General features: G+C 40.6%; 1 protein-coding gene across 2 annotated transcripts in view; it reads left to right on the top strand.

Annotated features, from left to right (window-relative positions):
- RGS7BP (regulator of G protein signaling 7 binding protein) overlaps window positions 1–19,087 on the top strand; it is a 105,023-nt gene that overhangs the window by 72,935 nt on the left and 13,001 nt on the right. For both annotated transcript variants that reach the window (XM_070587458.1, XM_070587459.1), the window contains 2 exons: window positions 12,281–12,428; window positions 15,505–15,575. In XM_070587458.1, coding sequence (XP_070443559.1) covers window positions 12,281–12,428; window positions 15,505–15,575 — 219 coding nt within the window. The remainder of the gene's footprint in view (window positions 1–12,280; window positions 12,429–15,504; window positions 15,576–19,087) is intronic.

The following is a 19,087-nucleotide window of genomic DNA, read 5'->3' as shown; positions in this document are numbered from 1 at the left end:
AAGTTGTAAATTGGACCATTACTTGACAAAGTCTAATTTCTATGTTTATAATGAAAAATAGTTGTTCTCACTTCTTCATAGGTACTTAGGTAGGAAAATCTTTTCCCATAACTGAGTCCATGTATCACATTTACCATTAATACCTGTTTCTTGCCACCAGAGGAAATGAGATTGCCCGTTTCCTTCACTCCTTTGGCAGAAAGTGGAGCCAGGTCTCTAAGGAAATTGGATGATTCTGCTATTTCGACCGTGGGTTTCCTCTATCTCACATTCTCTCCCCATTCAACCAGTTTGGGCAGCATTCCCCTTCTGAAAGGAGCAGAGATGATAGAACACTGCAGTGCAGCACCCCTTCATGTGTGAGCTTGCTCTTCCCATCTTTCTTCTTGACTCATCTTGTTCTGTCAGTGACCCTCTCTGATTCTGCTCTACCTCTCTGCCATAGCTTACAGCAAAATTGTCCCCAGGTCATATGAGGGTATGCCATCCTCCCTTCCTCCGCCTAAGATAAGACAGGTTCTTCCTCTGAAGTGTGCCATCATGATATATACAGAGACAAAAATATACAGAGGAAATATAATCACAAAAGGGAAAGAATAGAGAAATGTTAGTTGAAAGATCTTAATTCAAAATCTAGTGGGAGCCGAGAGCTCAAGATGCTCTAATGAGAAATTAATGAACCACCATCCAGCAAAATACAGGATGAACTCAAGACAAAGAATAGAATATGAGCAATAAAGACTCCAGTGTGTTCAGCGTCATATTAAGAAATGTAAAGGAAGTGACCCACACCAATAAAAGAAACGAGCAACATAAAGACAGAAATAGAATATAGCCAAAAGTAAAGACCTTATTTTCCAATGTAATGAGGCAGTTGATACTAAAATAGAACAGCAGATTAGAAGAAATGAAGCAGAATAAATCTTAAAATAGACTATGATTCAAATTCTGAGTGGAAACATGCATTCATTCTTTGAAGAAATATTTATTGAGCACCTATCATATGTAAGGCACTGGTCTAGGGGCTGGGAGTCTGCAATGGCCAAGGCTGAAGAGATCCCTGTTCTTGTAGAGTATATAGTCTGGCACAGAAAAGTAGTTATTATTTTTGTTTGTTTGTTTTTTGAGGAAGATTAGCCCTGAGCTAACATCAGCTGCCCATCCTCTTTTTGCTGAGGAAGGCTGGCCCTGAGCTAACATCCATGCCCATCTTCTTCTACTTTATACAAGGACACCTACCACAGCATGGCTTGACAAGTGGTGCCATGTCCGCACCCAGGATCTGAACGGGCAAACCCCGGGCCGCTGAAGCGGAACATGCGCACTTAACCACTGTGCCACCGGACGACCCCGAGAAGTAGTATTTTTAAAAAATCAAATGTTCTAAAAACCCCCAATACTAAATGCAATGTCAATGATTAAAATAGAATGGGTGATGTAAAAGAAAGTGATTGGGTGGCCACTTTAGAAAGGGTGGTCAAAATTCTCTGAGGAGATAGCATTTAATCTGAGATTTGAATGACAAGAGGAAACAACCTCATAAACGCTGGTATCTAATGCAAAGGACTCAAGAACAAATTTAAACTGTTTGAAGAATATAAACATAACCAACTTCTGGAGTCTAAGGGTAATCTACAACCATCTATTATTCTATCCTCATGTCTTCATATACCAAACTGTTAGTAGGACACCATATTCATAACCTTTTGTCAAAGTAGATGTCAGCTGAAGAGTAGATAGCAATGATAATAGCTTCCATGGGTTGTATACCTTCCATTTGCGAGCTGCTTTATACGTGTTACTTCATTTTATCCTCAAGTATTATTTCCCCCATTTTACAGATGAAGAACCTGAGGCTGAAAGAGGTAACTTGCCCAAGGTCACATAGTACATTGCTCCCACTGCAAAGTTTGTGATTGTTCCACTAAGCTTCATTGGGCAAGAGAACATATCAAATGGAGAAATGAAGAATAATAGCACAATTGGCTGAATTTTAGCCACAGAGTTGATTTATTTAATGATTAGTGAGCATATTTCAAAATACCATGTTTAATGGTTACAATCCATTGTATATTTAATTTCTTACCAAAATAACGCTAAGTTCAGAGAGTTGCTTTTAAGATGAGAGGGAAAGTTAATTCCATAGATCATTTAATGATTTATAAAATATTTTACTTTGGGTAAAAAAGTTTAATTCTAAGAAATGATTATATTTAGTATAGTAAAATAAAATAAAACGCAGCATTTGTGTGATCCAAAGGGAGCATGATTTAGCCATAGATACCCATTATGAGAAGGTTGGAATTAATTAATTATACAGTAAATACATCTTATACGTTATTCTGCCCTACTTTAGAGCCTGGAAATGGAGCAGCCTCATAGGGACCTCCTCCAAAGGCATCTCCCATCATCTGTTCTTCTCCGATGCTGCAAGGGGGCCCCATGCTTCTGCTTTCTTGCATAGCTATGTGGAACCACCAGGATGGCTGCTTTCGGGGAGCAGCGATGGGACTACAATGCTATAAGAAGCACAGAGAAGGATGTAGGGCAGTGGGGGAGGGGGATACTTCCACATCTTTTCTGAACTGGAAAATGTTTATTTCCCAGTGTCTGGGCAAGAATGGAGCTCTGTGTATGGAATAATTATTATTTTCCACTATGCATTTTATAGCACTGTGAATAACATCTTACCACAGTGTAGAAAAGCATTGGAAACTATTTTTTAATATAGGTAAACAACTGAATTAATATAACTTATTTCTATTTAAATTACATGCTTTATAAAAACATGAAAGAGTAAAAGTGGGTTACTTAATAAGCAGCCAAGTTTCCACAGTCCTTTTCACAGTGCATGGAGTTAAAAAGCACCTACCAGCTATGAAAATGCGCAAGAGTGAGAACAACTATTTGGATAAGCTCCCATCCATCTCACGTAAGCCATGTTCATTTGTTGTTCACAGTCAGTATGAAAACTGCCCTGAAATCCTTCCCTGTGCATAGCATCAGAGAAGATAATGTGTCAGAAGTCCAAAGGACATAGGAAATTTGCCCTGCCCTCAAGGAAATGATAGTGCAATGATATATTGTTAGCTCAGAGAAGATTGGTTGGTTTTGTTTCCATTCCTGGGGAAATTTACGCAAATGGAGAAAATTGACTTTGCTGGATGGTAGAGGCCAAACTCTGGGCCTCCAAAGGGACACTGTCTATGACAACACTTCCTGCTGTCACTGGTAGGCTGAAGACAGGGAGGAAAGCAAGAAAGAATGGACGGAGAAAATATGAATAGAGGGGAATGAGAATGGGAGAAATAAGAGATCAGGAGATGAAAAGAGGTCTCTAGAGTGGAGTGTGATAAAAGACCCCCATCCTAAATAAATGATCCCAGCCCAGTCTCCCAGGGCCAGTGCCTAGGGCTTCTGAGGCTGAGGTGCTCTGTGGGACTCTGGAGGCTGCCCTAGAATCAGATGTTTTTGTTCCTCCTAAACAACTGACCTTTTCTCACGAATATAAGAATAGCCAGCCTTCTAATCTGGTATGTGCTTCATGGGTGTTTTCCCTTAACTTTTCCTAAAACATTCCATTATTATATTATCCATAAACAGGCTAAAAATACATAGAAATCCCCAAGGAGCTGAAGGCAAAAGCTTTGCAAGGCACTGAGGAAAGTGGCCAACGTTGGGATGTCCTAGTTCTGCACAGCGAAAAAGCCAGCACAGTGTGATTTCAAGGTGCTCTAAAGACTCTCCTTCTCCCCTACCTCCATCCTCTCCCCAAGCAAATATTTGTTCACTGAGGCCTGAAATTGATTTTTCAGGGGACAGGGTTTTTCATTTCATAATAAGAAATGGTTTTAAATGCATATTCACTCTCTTGGGTGAAGTGAAACATTGTCTTGAAGTTACCATTTGGAAGCAGGTTGATCCCTTTCCTGAGAGCCCACCTGATGGTAGAGAACAGGTGCTCCATTCTAAGGACAACTGGTCAAAGGAGGGAAGCTGAGGATGAACTCAAATTGGCCACTGTCCAGATTTGTCCTCTGCTGACTCCTTAATGTGGCTGAGAAAAATATCTATGAACTGACCCTGCTAACCTCTCCAGCCTTATCTCTCACCAGCAACCCCCAGCTCACTGCCCTCTGTGTCCTGCCCTGCCACACGCAAGGCATCTTTAACTACTTTGAGGGATCTGAACTTGCAAGTTCTTTCCAGTTGCTTCCTCTGCCTGGAATATATTACTCACCCTATCACACCCCATGCCCATCCCTTTCGCCTGGCCCACCCCTGCCCTTTCTTTGAGTCATAGCTTAGACAGGACTTCCTGCAGGAAGCTTTTCATTGCCCTCCAAGGCTGGGCTGATGCCCACGCAATGTGTCCCCCAAGCATTTCGATGATGGCATTGATTATGGCACATGTTCCATTGAGGTGTAGCTGCTTGGTTTCTGATCTGTTGTCTCCTCTAGAGTTGATCCTTGAGTGTTTACCATTGTACCCCAGCATTAGCACAGTGCCTGGGAGCAGAGTAAAGTTTCAACTAATAATTATTGAACAAGTGAATGAATTGCTTTCATTCTGCATCTGTTGTCAAAAAAGGAGGAGCGTAATTGGAGGAAAAGCTTGTCCAGAGATGTTGAACTGAACTCATGCATATATTTTCCCTCCTACTGAAAATCCATTGAAATGAGAGAAAAAGATATAATGAAAAGAATAAATCCATATTAATTTTTATATTTATCAGGCTAGGGTAGCTATTGCATGATACAACACCAAATCTCAATGGATTAGAACAATAGGAATTCATTATTCACCCAAGTCATAGTCCAATGCCAGAGCTGAGATGGGGTAGGCAGTGTTGTTCTTTCCATTCCCTACATCCCATCCAGTGGTCAGCGAGAAAAGAAAGCATGAGGATCCTGTGGGAGGATGTTCAGGAGCCAGTCTGGAAGAGGCATACACCACTCTTGCTCAGAAGCCATTGGCCATCACTCTGTCACATGCCCCTCCTAATTATAAAAGGAAAAGAAAATAGGAGTTGGCAAACACAGTCTTCCATGCCCCTGAGAAACAAGGAAAGATGACTTCAATAAACTAGAAATTTTGAGGAATTTCTCAAAGCTAGAAAGCAATTTGGATTGGATTGGTGGATATAAATGAATAGAGGAAACCATAGCTGAGAAGAAACTTGAGAAAAAACAAAAGAAATTCATGCAGGAGAAAATTGCTACAAAAATGAAATCAATTTCAGAGCTACTTCAAACTTGGAGTCAACAAATACAAATAACAGAAAAGATTTCTGGAACTGTTGTCAAGGAAATTAATGTTGAAATTGCATTCAGAAAAGCTGGACTGCCCAACACTGAGCAACAGAGACCATCATTGCTTGCCCCAGGAGGATGCCCGGTGTGTGTCAGGACTGGGCAGCAAAGCAGAGCAGAGTATAAGTAATTCTGAGCCTCCATAAGGACAGCTACAAAAGAAAAAGAAAGCGAGCACGATTCCAGTTTTTTTTCTCAGACTAAATTGCTCAGCATATCTCATTGGAGTAGGAATTCTAAATAAGAAATGCAGAGCAGGCATGAGGCCCCAAAAAACAAGGAGAGTGCCCAGGTAACTCATCACTGGAGATGGGAAGCTCTTGGAAGACAAGCTTTAGACACACATTGTCCAGCCACACATCCTGCTTCTCTACAAACACCAGAAGGACACTGTAACAAGAATGATAGGCAAACAAAAATTCTCAAATACAAATCTGAATAGACATCCAGAAGTGATCAGATTTTTAAGAAAAACCAACACCCTGAAAGGGAGATAAACACAACAAACAAACAATTCATACTTGAAGAACTGGAAACAGATGAAGAATTTAAAGTAGTTGTAATCAATATTCTCAGAGAGATTTATGAATCTGTCATACCCATAAAACAATAATTGTCTGAAATGAAAAGGAAGTAATCAGGGTTTTTGGAAATAAAAATGTTATCAATGAAAAACTCAACATATGGGTTACTTTGTGTTGGGAGACAATTCTCCATTGGTCCTTGCGTTTCTGCACATCTTGCAAAATGAGGCACTGACTGCCCTTTGTTTTATACTATCTTTTCAGGATGTTTATTCAGCAAATGCCTTGGAAAATAGAGACAGTGTCTTCCTCTAAAGCAAGGCATGCTTACTGTTCAGTATATACGATTCAGTATAAAGTATCAGCATAAACATTCAGAAAATGTTTCCCTCTGGAGCAAAGGGCAGACATGCTTCTAAGAGACTCAGGATCCCCAAGCCCAGGGTTTCTCTCCTGTCACACAGCGCTCTATGTATGCAGATGTGATCTGGCCCTTTTTATGCCTTCCTGTGGGAATCAGGACCCAAGAAACCAACACAAATGTGATACTCTGGCTACTGCTATTCTATGAGAAATAGACTGTCTTTGTCTCTGACCCAGTAGTCTCATGTTTTCTTCCAGTATCCATGAAACTGTGGCAAGCTAACTCACGAGTAGAGTAAAATCTCAGATCCTTCACAGTTCTTAACAATTACAATGGAAATACTGAGAGCCTAAAATAGTGAACTGAAAGATCAAGTCAAGGTATTCTTCTAGAATTTAGCCCCAAAAATATGAAGCCTGGGGGCCAGCCCAGTGGCACAGTGGTTAAATTCGCACGTTCTGCTTCAGTGGCCTGGGGTTCGCTGATTCGGATCCCAGGTGTGGACATGGGACCGCTTGGCAAAAGCCATGCTGGAGTAGGTGTCCATGTATAAAGTAGAGGAAGATGGACACGGATGTTAGCTCAGGGCCAGTCTTCCTCAGCAAAAAGAGGAGGATTGGCGGCAGATGTTAGTTCAGGGCTAATCTTCCTCAAAAAGAAAAAAAGAAGAAGTCTGGGGGATAGTTAAGAAACATGGATAATAGATCTAGAGACTCCAACATGAAATAGGAATTCTCTCCTGTTTCATAGAAGAGGGAGAATAAAGAGAAGCCGATAATGAAGAAAAATGGAAAAACCTTTACCAAACCTCAAGAAAAATCTTTAAATTGAAAGGCCATAACATCTCAATGAATCACTCCATAAATTACTTACTAATTACAAAGGGAAAAGCCTGCATCTACATTGGTAAAAGCTGTCCAAAACCACCTTAACCAAGCAATCAATAAGATTTAACTAATGTTATTAGTTATGGGACAAACTGACTCGTGTGCTTTCTGACATAATACACTAGGAAGCACACAATATCACTTCCATAATATTCTTGCCAAAAATATTTACTCTGATTCTAGACATGTGGAAGTAAGACAACTCCAAATTGAAAGACATTCTATGAAACAACTGGCCTGGCCTCTTCATTCAAAAATATCAATGACATGAAGGATGAAAAAAGACAAGGGTGCTATTCTAGATTAAAGGAGAATAAAGAAACATGACAAGCAAATGCAGTGCTTCACCCTTAATTGGAAACTTTGGTTTTAAAAAAGCTACAAGGGACATCATTGGAACAATTGGAGAAATTTGAATGTAGACAATATATTAAATTATAGTATTGTATCAAATTGCATTGAATTATATTTAATCAAAGTTAATTTTTTCTTGGTGTGAAAATTGTTTTGAGGTTATGTGGGAAAACATCCTTGTTCTTTAGAGATGTATGCTGAAGTATTTAGAATAAAGTGTCATTAATGTCTGCAACTTGTTCTTAAACGGTTCATCAAAAACTTATATATGTAATATATGCAAAACATATATATATAAATGAGAGAGAGATTTGAGTGTCAATTATATATACTCCCGCAAATTTAGGAGTCATTTCATAGCTAAAATGTTTAAAGATAACATCCTTAAAGTTTTTCAGACAGCCATAAACAGGCTACATACAAAGCATCCCTGGATTTAGAGAGAAGATGAGGGAAGAATATCACCCAAGTTCTGAGAGAAACTTAGTTTGCACAGAGATTTCTATATCCAGCCAACTAGAATTTAAGTGTGAGCACAAAGAGAGAAAGGGAGAGAAAACAAAAAGTATTTTCAATCATATAAAGGCTAAGAAATTTTGCATTCCACAGATCTGTGAAATAATCAGTCAAGGATGTGCTCCAACAAAATGAAAACAGAATCCAAGAAAGAGGAAGATATGGAACCCAAGAAACAGTGGTATGCAAAAGTCACGAGTACACAGCATTAGGGATGTGAAACAGTTACAAGAGAAAATCATATTTTACTTTATACTAGTAAAAATGTGTTTGGCAAATGGTTTTATAAGACAAATGAATTATCAAAATTAACTCAAGAAGAGCAAAAATTTCAAATAAACCATGAAACCTGGACAATAATGAGAAAGTAATCATTGATTCATCCCTCATTAAAGATCCAAATCCCAGAAGGTAGTAATTTATAGTTTCAATTGCAGTAGATTAAAAAAATTTTGAAAAAGAACCATGTAGGAGAACTTTCCTTACCAAATACTGAAAGCTTAATAATTAAAATATCATAGAACTGGCACAAGGATAGACAAATAAATAAATATTAAGTAGAATAGTCTTTCCAGAAATAGACCCACATTTATACTGGAACTTCAAAATAGAAAGAACAGTAAAGTCAATAGAAAAAGTCAATAAATGGTGTTGGGGCAATTGGCTCTTCATTTGAACTAAAAATTTAGATCTTTACATCACACCATATGTAAAAATAAACTACAGACGAATTAAAGAGCTGAACATTTTAAAACTGTGTAAGTGTTATAAGAATAGATGAGACATAAATCCAAAAGACATACAAGAAAAGATGAACAGCTTTGATTAAAAAAATATTAATTTATGGAAAAATACATTGTAAACACAATTAAAAGACATGATACATTAAGAGATATAAGCCGTATACATAACAAATGATCAACATCCATTTTACCAAGAGAATCCTTACAAATCTACAAGAAAGACGACCCTATTGTTTAAATGAGCAAATGATATGAATAGAAAATATAGAGAAGAAGAAATACAAGTGGCCAATTAACATATGAAAATAAATTTAATCTCAGTAGTAATAAAGGAAATGAAAATTAAACTGTAATGAGAGATTCTATGTTGCCCCTTCAGATTAGCAAAAATCAAATATTGATGACGGGAAGTTCTGGCAAAGGGGTGGGGAAATGGGTCCTCTCATTCATTGTTGGTGGAAGTGAAGTGTAAATTAGCATAGCCTGTTCAGAGACCAATTTGGCAATATATTGAAATAAAATGTGAGTAGATGCACTGTGTCCCAGTTTTCTACTTCAAAGGATCTGTCCTGTGCAAATACTGGCATACTGTAAGAAAAGAGAACAGTTACCATCTAAATTTCTTACTATGGAATACTACCCATTTATTAAAAAGCATGAAATAAATCAAAATGCGCTAAGATGAAAGTCTCTCTAACCATATGAACTTGGCAAAGCGAGTTGTATAACAACGTATATGTATATAATTAATTTTTTAAATGCTATATATCTATTGAAATCCTACTATATGTAAGGCTTGGTCTTTGCTACTAGGCTTATAGAATCGAAGAAAACAAAGTTCCTGGCCTCACAGACTTTAAATGTCTAGTTTGGAGATGTGAGATGAGGGTGGGGTTTGGCAGGGCAAATAGTAAACTAGTTAGCAAATACATAGGTGAGATAATTTCTAATAGTGGTAAGCTCTATGAAGGTAATAACAGGCACTGTAGCGGGAAGGGAGGCCCAGCATATAGTCCGTGCTATCAATAAATGAGAGCAATTATCTATTTGCAGAGTACACTTGACCCCCTTATATAGTCTGGAATTGAAAACCCGTTAAATTCATATTGATCTCCTCTGTTTTTTAAGACATTTCAGCCAGAAAAGATACAATATGATGAAATTCTGCAGAGATTTTTGTGAACTGATAGAAGCCACTAAACTCCAACTCCAACATCCAAGGTTTTCATTCTTGTTCATCCACGTTAGCAGAGTTAGATCTAGAAGTCACTGAAAAAGAGGGAAAGGAGCATATTACCTGCCATTACAGCTCATAGCCATGTTTCGGGAATATATGACTAGTTATATTACTTTGAAAAAGTTATAGAATGGTATTTGTCTTATATAAGCAGTAGAACTATTACAGGCAGGAAGTATAAATGAAGTGACTGTGGATTGGATTCTATCTTTTTTGCATGTAAACCGTGTCCATATGAGGGGGACAGAGGACTCCAAGAAGGAACATGCACTGTTCTCATTGGAATGAAAGCTTTGCGCTGTATACCGCTGACCACAGGTCAGGGGCTACTGTGCCCCCCAGCCAAGCAAAACCCATAAAGCAGAGAATTCCGTCCCTGTTTGAATCTTCCTCCCCCGTTTGCTGTCCAAACTATACTCCATTCTTCAAGGCATTTCAGTCCCACAGGAGTGTAACAGGAGCCATGTGTGCATTCAGATGGCCCTATCCTTCAGAGTTTTGAAAAGCAGGAGGCTGATTTTGGGGAACCCTACTTTTGCTTCTGTCTCAGACCTTAGCTGCTTGCTCAGACTCGCATCCGAGGGCTGACCCTACTCAGAGGTGGGTGGCAAATGGACTGACTACGTTTGTTGCACTCTACCAGGAGGCACAATGCAAGTGCTTTTAAGAGGTCAATGCCCTCCAACTATGAAATGGTAATATGCTAAATTAGGTGCTTAATTTCCACTCAACAACATAACATAAAATTAGAAAAGCAATTCCATCACCTAGGATCAATGTACATAAAGTACACACTAAAGGATCAAAAGTTCTCATCAGCAAACTTGTGTTTGTGCTTCAGCTGAACATTCAGAGGTCCATTTCTACTACAGGCTGGTGAATGATGTACAGTTAATTACCATTTAATTGCTTGTCTCTTTCTCCTTGTGTTGCTACCATATGGGTTAGAAATTACAGGGAGATTTTTGTTGGTCCCCTTCAGATCAGGAATCCAAGGGAAAAGCTTCACATTAGATTTTACCATAAACATCCATCTTCTTCACAAGTGTGTTTATTTTTTATTTGTTTTTTTAAAAATAAAAAAATGCAAAGACGATCACATCAGGACTAGGGAAACTGAGCTAAGAGGTAACCTGTTGTAGCTGCTGTCTCATGAATATTTGATGATATGGGTTGTAACAATTTCCTAACAACTAGTCTAGAGCTGTAGGTACATAATATAAACAAAATTAGATGGAAGAGTAAAAGAAACAATATAGCTACCCTTTTTACCAGACTATATAATATTATACAACAGCTTTGTAATTATTTGTATCACTTTTTAAAATTGTCTATCTCCTGCACTTTAAGCTTCATTAGACAAAGACTATGTCTTTTTTTCATTTCTATATCTCTAGCTTCAAGCCCAGTAGCTGATACTTAGCTGATACTCAAGAAATATTTGCAAGTGAATGAATGAATGAGTGAATGAATGAATGACAAAATGAGGTTTAAAACCCAGTTCTCAGGTCTCATAGGCCATTCCCATGATACCAGGATACCCCCCAGCAGATGCGCAGATTTTCAAGGCAGAATAAAAGACATTAACACAGGATACCTGGGGCACAGACTGTAACTCCCGTTTAATTTATATGAATTTATAGCTGAACGAATTTGGAAATTCGTTTCCAGAAAGTATTGATTCATTCACTTGAGATCAGTCATGGTAAATACAAGTCTTAGTGGATTGGCAGTGTATTGTTGTGGATGACTACCCAGTATACGGCACTTTAGTTGATGGCATTTTATGGTCTCAGCAGAGTAAGGCTAGATCTTGATGCCAGGCTCTTTCCTCACAGAAGGATGCACTCAGGGAGAATGGAGAGCCGAGGAAATGGAAGGCAGGTCCGGGATCTCTCTTGCTTCCCAAAGGCCAAGAGAGCCAGTGTCAGAATCAGAGAGAAAGGCAGGAGCTCCCATTCTTTCATCTGGACGTCACCTGCTCCTGGTCCTCTTACCTGCCTCTGCATCTGAGGACCAAAAAGCAGCATGGTTTCACAGGCTGAATCCCGCTCCCAAGCTAACCTGATCTAACTTACTAAGAATGGGTTACAAAGCACCAATACCCAAAGACAGGGCCCTTACTTTTTTCTTGAACTTCAGGTTGCATTGACCTCAAGCTGTCTTTCCCAGAATGTTGTAGAAAATGCTGCATACACACACACGTATACATGTATATATAAATTATTTTAGTATTCACAAAGTTATTAAGGTTAATGGAGCATTCGACTCAAAGCACAGCCAACTTTTGCAATGATTTCTTAACCCCTTCTCTTTACCAACACCCCCGTCTCCCCCATTAGGAAAGGAGCCTGGAGGGGGAACCAAGAGTTTGGATTGCAAAATTGAGGCAAGCGCTGAAACACCTGCTCTAGAGGACTCCTCAACATCCCCCGTAGACATTCAGCAACATTCCTGGCAGGTTTCCACAGACATTGAGAACAGTGAAAGGTAAGTGGAAAGTTACCCTAAATAGACAGCCAACTCTCCTACAGTTAAATACTCCTAGGGGCTACACAGAGTCGAGATTTTTCTCTTTCAGACTCAGAAATAGAACTCTCAGAAACCCGAGACGAGGGAAGGTAAGGAGTCCAAGCCCTGTGGTGGAACCATAGCAAAACGTCCAGCAGACGCCGGCTCCCAGGCCTCTGCTGACCCCTCCACCACACTGTGTCTCCATGGAAATGAAAACAGTGTGCTTCCTTGGAAGGGAGAAAGTTAGATCTACCTACTATCACAGCTCCCCCACTGGCTGGGTCCCAAAATTTCCCTTTGTTTAAGGGAGAAGAACGTGAAATCGGGCAAAGATGCCTCCAGCAGATTCTCAGATTTCGGGCGTATGGAATGGCCTGCTTAGCTGCCAGTCAGGGGCTGAGCATTCTGTCCAGTTCAAACAGCGATTCCCAGAGCTCCCTTTTTCTCTCCCACAATGGAGCTGATGGCCCCTTAGTGGTCAAAGTGAGTTAACGCATTTGTCTTCACCAGAAGCTCACTGCTGGAGGAGGAGTTTCTTTCTTGAGAAGATGAGATTCCTTTTCATTTGGGAAAAGGGAGCAATAATAATATAATCAGTGCCATGCCTCATCTAGATGTTAAAAATGCCATTCTGTGAGGCAGAAGGATGAGAACGCTGTTTATTGGCCTTCACACTGACATCTTGGCCTTTGCTACTAACGTCCCCAGGGGCCGCACGAAGCAGCTACGTGAATACTGGGCACTTCCACGGAGTGCTCTGCGTGTTTGGGGTTGAGGCATTCACAAGATAATGAACATTTTATTTTTTTATTTTTAGAAATGTAGCACACAATGGGATTTATAGCCATTGTGGTTCTACTTTCAGATTGTAATATAATTCTAAAGCTAATTACCAAATTTCTGTGTTTATATAAAATGGAAGCATGTGGTAATTATGTGCTATTAATAAAACTTGGATTTCGTATAAGCTTGGAAATCCAACAATTCAAACAATAAAGCTGTTTGGCACAGTTTGATAGAACTATAGATAAATGATGAAGGAGTGATTTGTCTTAATTTATAAAATAAGAAAATGTTTTGCTCTATTCCCAGGAAGAAATATCTGCCTTGGTCAGGGCATAATCCATCAGCAAAGCCATTTTCCTCTTCAGAAACCTTGCTCGGCAGCTATATCCAAGCCTTGTAAGCTCATAAGAAAGCAAGCTATGGCTGCAATAAGAATAGGAATGCATAGCCCACAGTGTTGGCAGCGTTTCAGTTCTGCTGCAAGTCCAGACTGCGGTCAGAGGTGGTGGGAATGACTGAGAGAAGTAGGCACAGCAGACCCGGTTTGAGAATGCAGCTTCCTCAGTTCTCCCTGCCTCTCTGCCCTAAGAGATCAGTGGGTCTCAAACTGGGCTGCACATTAAAATCACCAGGGGAGTTTTTTTAAAAAACGTTGATGCCTGGAGCCCACCAGAAACCAACCAAAGCAGACTCTGGTGGGCTGGGTATATGGTGATTCTCCTGTGCAGCGGCCAAGGCTGAGAATTGGTGGTTTCCAGGGAGACCTTGCCTCAGTCTCACATACTGCATCACTAGCCCGTTCCACCTCCCACCCATTCCATCTGCCCTTGAGAACTGTTTGTGAAAACAGAATGTACCCCCTGCCCTTCTGGTTATAGAGCCCTGTCCTCCTCACTCCCCCTCCCCTCCTCTCACCTTCCCTCTCTAGAAATACCTTCTGGGGCTTATCAGCACCCCACAGACCTCCCACAACCTCACACCTGTAGGAAAGCATTCCGAGTGTTTTTACAGGTATATTTCTACAGATCCACAAGGCTGCTTTCCACTCCTTTTCCAGTCAGCTATTCCCAAGACTAGAGCTCCTTTTCACATGTTAGTCAGTCCTTGAGGAGGAGACCCCATGGGGTCTCCAGCCTCCACTAAGACAGTGGTCCTCAACCATACTCAACAGAACAGTTGCATTTTGTGAAATGGACTGAGGGGTTTTATGTCTAAAATATAGGTGGCTCTCTTTCCTCAAACAGCAGAAGAAAAATAAGTTAGTGGAAAAGACTTTCCTCAACTTTAGGATTATCTTCCCCAAAAAACTTTCTTAAAGCCTTGGTATCTGCTATTGCCTGCCTATTCTAGAGTTAACTAAAAGATGTATCTAATTTTTGCTCTTTTAAATGAAATCTACCTGTCCTGGGATTTCAAGAGCGCTAATTTCAGTGGAGAGCCACCTGAACACGTAGGGAACAAGTGTCCCAAGGACTTGAAAAGTCCAACTCACCCCTTACCCCAGATAGAAACCCACTGAGCTGGCTTCCTGCTCTGCAGCTCCGTGGTTTTATGGTCATATGAGACAACGGAGGATGTTAGAGGTATGCAGTGCCTTTCATACATGCCAGTGGCTAGAGGAAGGCCCAGCTGGTGCAGGTGCTTCACTCTCTTTCTTTCATCCACTGTGAAGAGCTCTTCTGTGAAAGTTTCAGAATTTGTCATACTCTCCCATCATTCCACGTAAGTTTAATAACTATTGGCCCTTGTGAATGCTTGACAGCTGTGTTACAGCAAGTTCCAATTTGGGTAATGAGAAACTTTTAAAACCAAGCTGTCAACAGGGAGTGAACCTACACAGCCATGATAGCCGGCTGACCAGAAAGCCTTGAGAACACTATTGCCTGGTATCAGCTTTGCCCAGAGTACCCCTGCCATCCTAGTTGTGTGTCCTTCAGCTCCCCTTGGAAATCTGAAGAACAGTCCTCATTACTGGAGACTCTTCTCTGATCTAGTCAGGTTCCACTGAAGACAGAGACGAGCGCTCCTGCAGCAGAATGCCCTGCGGAAATGTTTGCCAGAGTAGTTCGCATTCCTTCCAGAGCCAACCCATCTCAGATTTTTTTTTTTCTTATAAAAGCAAAATAAATTCAATACTTGCCCATTGAAAACTAGAGCTAGTACAATTAGGCACAGACTCTTGTCCTTCAGTTGTCTCATAGAACAGACTGAGATTGCATTTCAAAAATTTACAGCTGGTTATTTTTTCTTTTTATCCATTTTACAGAGACATGCGAGAAATGAAAAACCTTTTAAGCAAACTCAGGGAAACTATGCCTTTACCATTGAAAAATCAAGGTGAGTCTTGTCATTTCTCTTTGAGGCAGAAGATGTTTTTAACATGATAACCTTGGGACTTGTTTCTTGAGAAATTAAGGCAAGTTTTTTTACATAAACACTAGAAGGCATTGAGCATACAGTTATCTTTTCCTGAGAAGATATGATAACAAGAATGGAGTCCCTCAGGTGAACACAGTTTTGCTGTGAGGAGAGCTGGGATACACTCAGACCTCAAAACAGACACCTCCTCCACTGGCCCTGTCAATCAAGAGCATTTAGTCGTTGCCCACACTATAGTGGAAAACGCTATACCAGGGGTGGCAAACACAAAAGGACTGAAGACTTGGCCCTTGGCTTTAAGAAGTTTACAGCCTAATAGAGGAGACTTAAGAATACTTCCAAAGGAAGATTGATCCCTAACATCTAGTTTAGTTATCTAAAGGAAGTAATAATTAACATATATTGAGAACTTATAGTGTGCCACTATGATTCTGCCTCCCATTCCACTGTGTAGGGGTTTTTCCACACCACCAAGCAATTCTCGGATGCCAACTAGGTGTCCTACAATTCAACTGAATTCTGATACTACCTGGAGATAGCATCAGGTCCCACAAGTTAAAGGTTCAGTCCTATAAGACTGCCCACCCTCTCCACCTCAGACACCAACAGCAAGTGAGGTTGTCACCTATGCTTCTGGCCAACTGGCCATAGAGTGCAGGTTCCAACGACCCCCTCCCTCAGTTTGATTAATTTACTAGAGTGGCTCACAGAACTCAGAAACATTTTACTTACCAGATCACCAGTTAATTATTAAAGGATATCTCAGGCACAGCCAGATGGAAGAGCTGCTTAGGGAAGGGTATGGGGAAAAGGTGGGGAGCTTGCATCTTCTCTGAGCCCACTCGCCTTAAATCTCCACATGTTCACCAACCCGTCCTTTTGGGTTTTTATGGAGGCTTCATTACATAGGCATGGTTGATTAAATCATCGGCCATTGGCAATTGATTCAACCTCCAGCCCTTCTCCCCTCCCCCCAGAGATTAGACTGAAAGTTCCGCCTAATAACAGGGTTGGTTCTCCTTGCAACCTGCCCCCATCCTCAGGTGTTTTCCAAAAACCACCTCTTTAACATAACAAAAGACGCCCTTATTCCTCTCATCCCTTAGGAAATTCCAAGAGTTTTAGGAGCTCTGTGCCAGGAAAGAGGTCAAAGACCAAATAAATATTTCTTATTACACAATCCTAATATCAGAGCCACTATTCTAAGTACTTTGGATATATTAACTATATTAAATTATTTAATGTCAATAACACTTTTGAGGGAAATGCTAGTAATGTTTCCCATTTACAGGAAATTGAGGCAGGGAGAAGTTAACTAACTTGGCCGAGGTCACACAGACTCTGAGTAGAAAGGCTGGGCTGTGATCCCAGGCAGTCTGTCTCCAGAACTCTCCTTCAGGAGTCCCCACCCTAACACAGAAAGGGAAAGGGGATATTCTCTAGAATGTAAGTTCCAGGAAAGAAGGGGCTTTACGTGCTTCTGTGAACTATAGTGTCTTTAGTACCTAGAGCAATGCCTGGAACCTAGTAGAATAACACCTGGCATGAACCATAGATGTTCCTTAAAACTGTACCCCAACGTAACAGCCACAGGGTCTGAAGATATGTACAAAGGACTAATCATAAGCACTTTCACTATGCATACATGGCCAGAGCAGACTTAAGTGGAGTGTCACCTTCAGAGAGTGGCACATAGATGGTAGGGAAAGTGTTTTTAGCAGTAAGAAAGAGACCCCTCTTGTTTCCTCAGAACAAAGCCTAGGTGGGAGGGAGGACAGGGTGCTGTTTGCCTCTGAGTGAGGAGGGAGAGGATTTGGCAGCAGAGCTGGCGCCTCTTGGCTCAGGGAGCAGCGTGGCAGAAGGTGGAGAGGTGGAAGTGAGAACACCAGATGAAAGGGCTGAGTTGTAGTGTGGCCTGAGCTGCATGGGATGGAGGCAGGGTGTCAGAAAATAAGAGGCAGGGGATGTGGTACATCAGGTAATTTGAGACACCCCCTGAAGGTCCTGGTGACTAACTGGCTTGAGCCATGGGTAATGTGTTTTGGAGACCTTGTAGTGTTTTAAGAAAGCAGTGTTTTATTGCAGCGCATTCTGGTGACAAGAGCCATTTGACCACACCATGCAAGTTTGTTGCAAGAAATAAGCATGGTGGTTGGGACCAGGGACTTTGGATTAAGGCTAGCCTTGGGTTCAAATGCTGGCTCTGCCACTTACCAGCTTTATGTCCCAGAACAAGTTAACTTCGGGAAATTTGCATTTTCTCATCCCTGAAAAAAAACATAATAGTATAACCTACCTTAGAGGGTTGTTGTAAGGATTAAACGAAGCAACACATGTCATATGTCTACTACTGACCTTAAGAGAGCAAACGCTAACAACTGCTTTAGTATTGTTGTTGTTGTTGTTGTTATTCACCAGCTGTCCCACCCAACCTAGTTCTGGAAAACTCCCTATCATCATCAAATAGAACAATCCCGGCTACCACCCACTCTGAAGCAGACTGTGTATAGTGTCCAGGAAAGACTGGCCTTGAGCCCCCAGCTAAGAACATTGGTCCCTGTGATTTTCAATTTGGGGCTCATGTCTGGAGCTATCCTCAGCTTCTTATGTTTGACACTCTACCCCCATCAGCACCACGTGGGCCTCTTGCTCATTCATCTGCACAGAAGGATGGCTGCCTAGGGTCCCCAGTCTGAATTTCATGTGTGCCACATAGCCTCTATTCTAAATCAAACCATCCAAACGTTCCCTCTCCCTTTAGTGAAACTTCATCTAACAGTTTTGAACCAGGCATTAATGGAAAGACAGAAATTTTATTTTACTTACTTAGGACATTTTTATAATCATATGAAGTATAATAAAAATATTTTGTCTAACTTTGTATTACTTCTATAAGCAGAAAAAATAATTAAAATTTTTAAAACATTTTTAAAGTATAATAGTAGTAATTAAAGAGAGATACTATGAATAAAAACATGAGCAGAAAAGGAATGGTTATCCAGATAAATGATACCCAGGACTTGAACTCTGAATCCCTTTGGAGAATGAAAAGGAAAAAGCTAAGAGATGCAAGGACTTCTTCAGGAGGGAGTAATGCAGTAGGATTTTAACTAATTAAAAAATTGAGGTGAAGTTTTGAGGGAAATTCAGGTTTCTTCATGTGGGGGAAAAATGGGAACCATTACCAAGTGACCATACATCTCTGTTCACTACATGTTTAATGTACCCACAGCATGATGTCACTAGGAGCTGACCAGTGGACACAGGGAGGTGTGAGTCTTGGCCCTAGGGTGTGAGAAAGCCTGAGGGAAGGAGAGCAGGTCTTGGGGTCCCTCCCAGAACATTTGTTAGCAGATATGTATGGTACCATTTTAATGAACAAATCAGCCAGATTCCTCTCTCTGACTGCGTATACTGAGATAGACTGTAAGGGCTTTCCCATGACCTTCCGGAATTCTTTTCAGGTGACT

The sequence above is a fragment of the Equus przewalskii genome, chromosome 20, assembly GCF_037783145.1.
Source record: "Equus przewalskii isolate Varuska chromosome 20, EquPr2, whole genome shotgun sequence".
In the NCBI taxonomy this organism is placed as follows: domain Eukaryota; kingdom Metazoa; phylum Chordata; class Mammalia; order Perissodactyla; family Equidae; genus Equus; species Equus przewalskii.
Note: the sequence above shows the minus strand (reverse complement) of the source record. Positions and strands in the feature narration are given on the sequence as shown.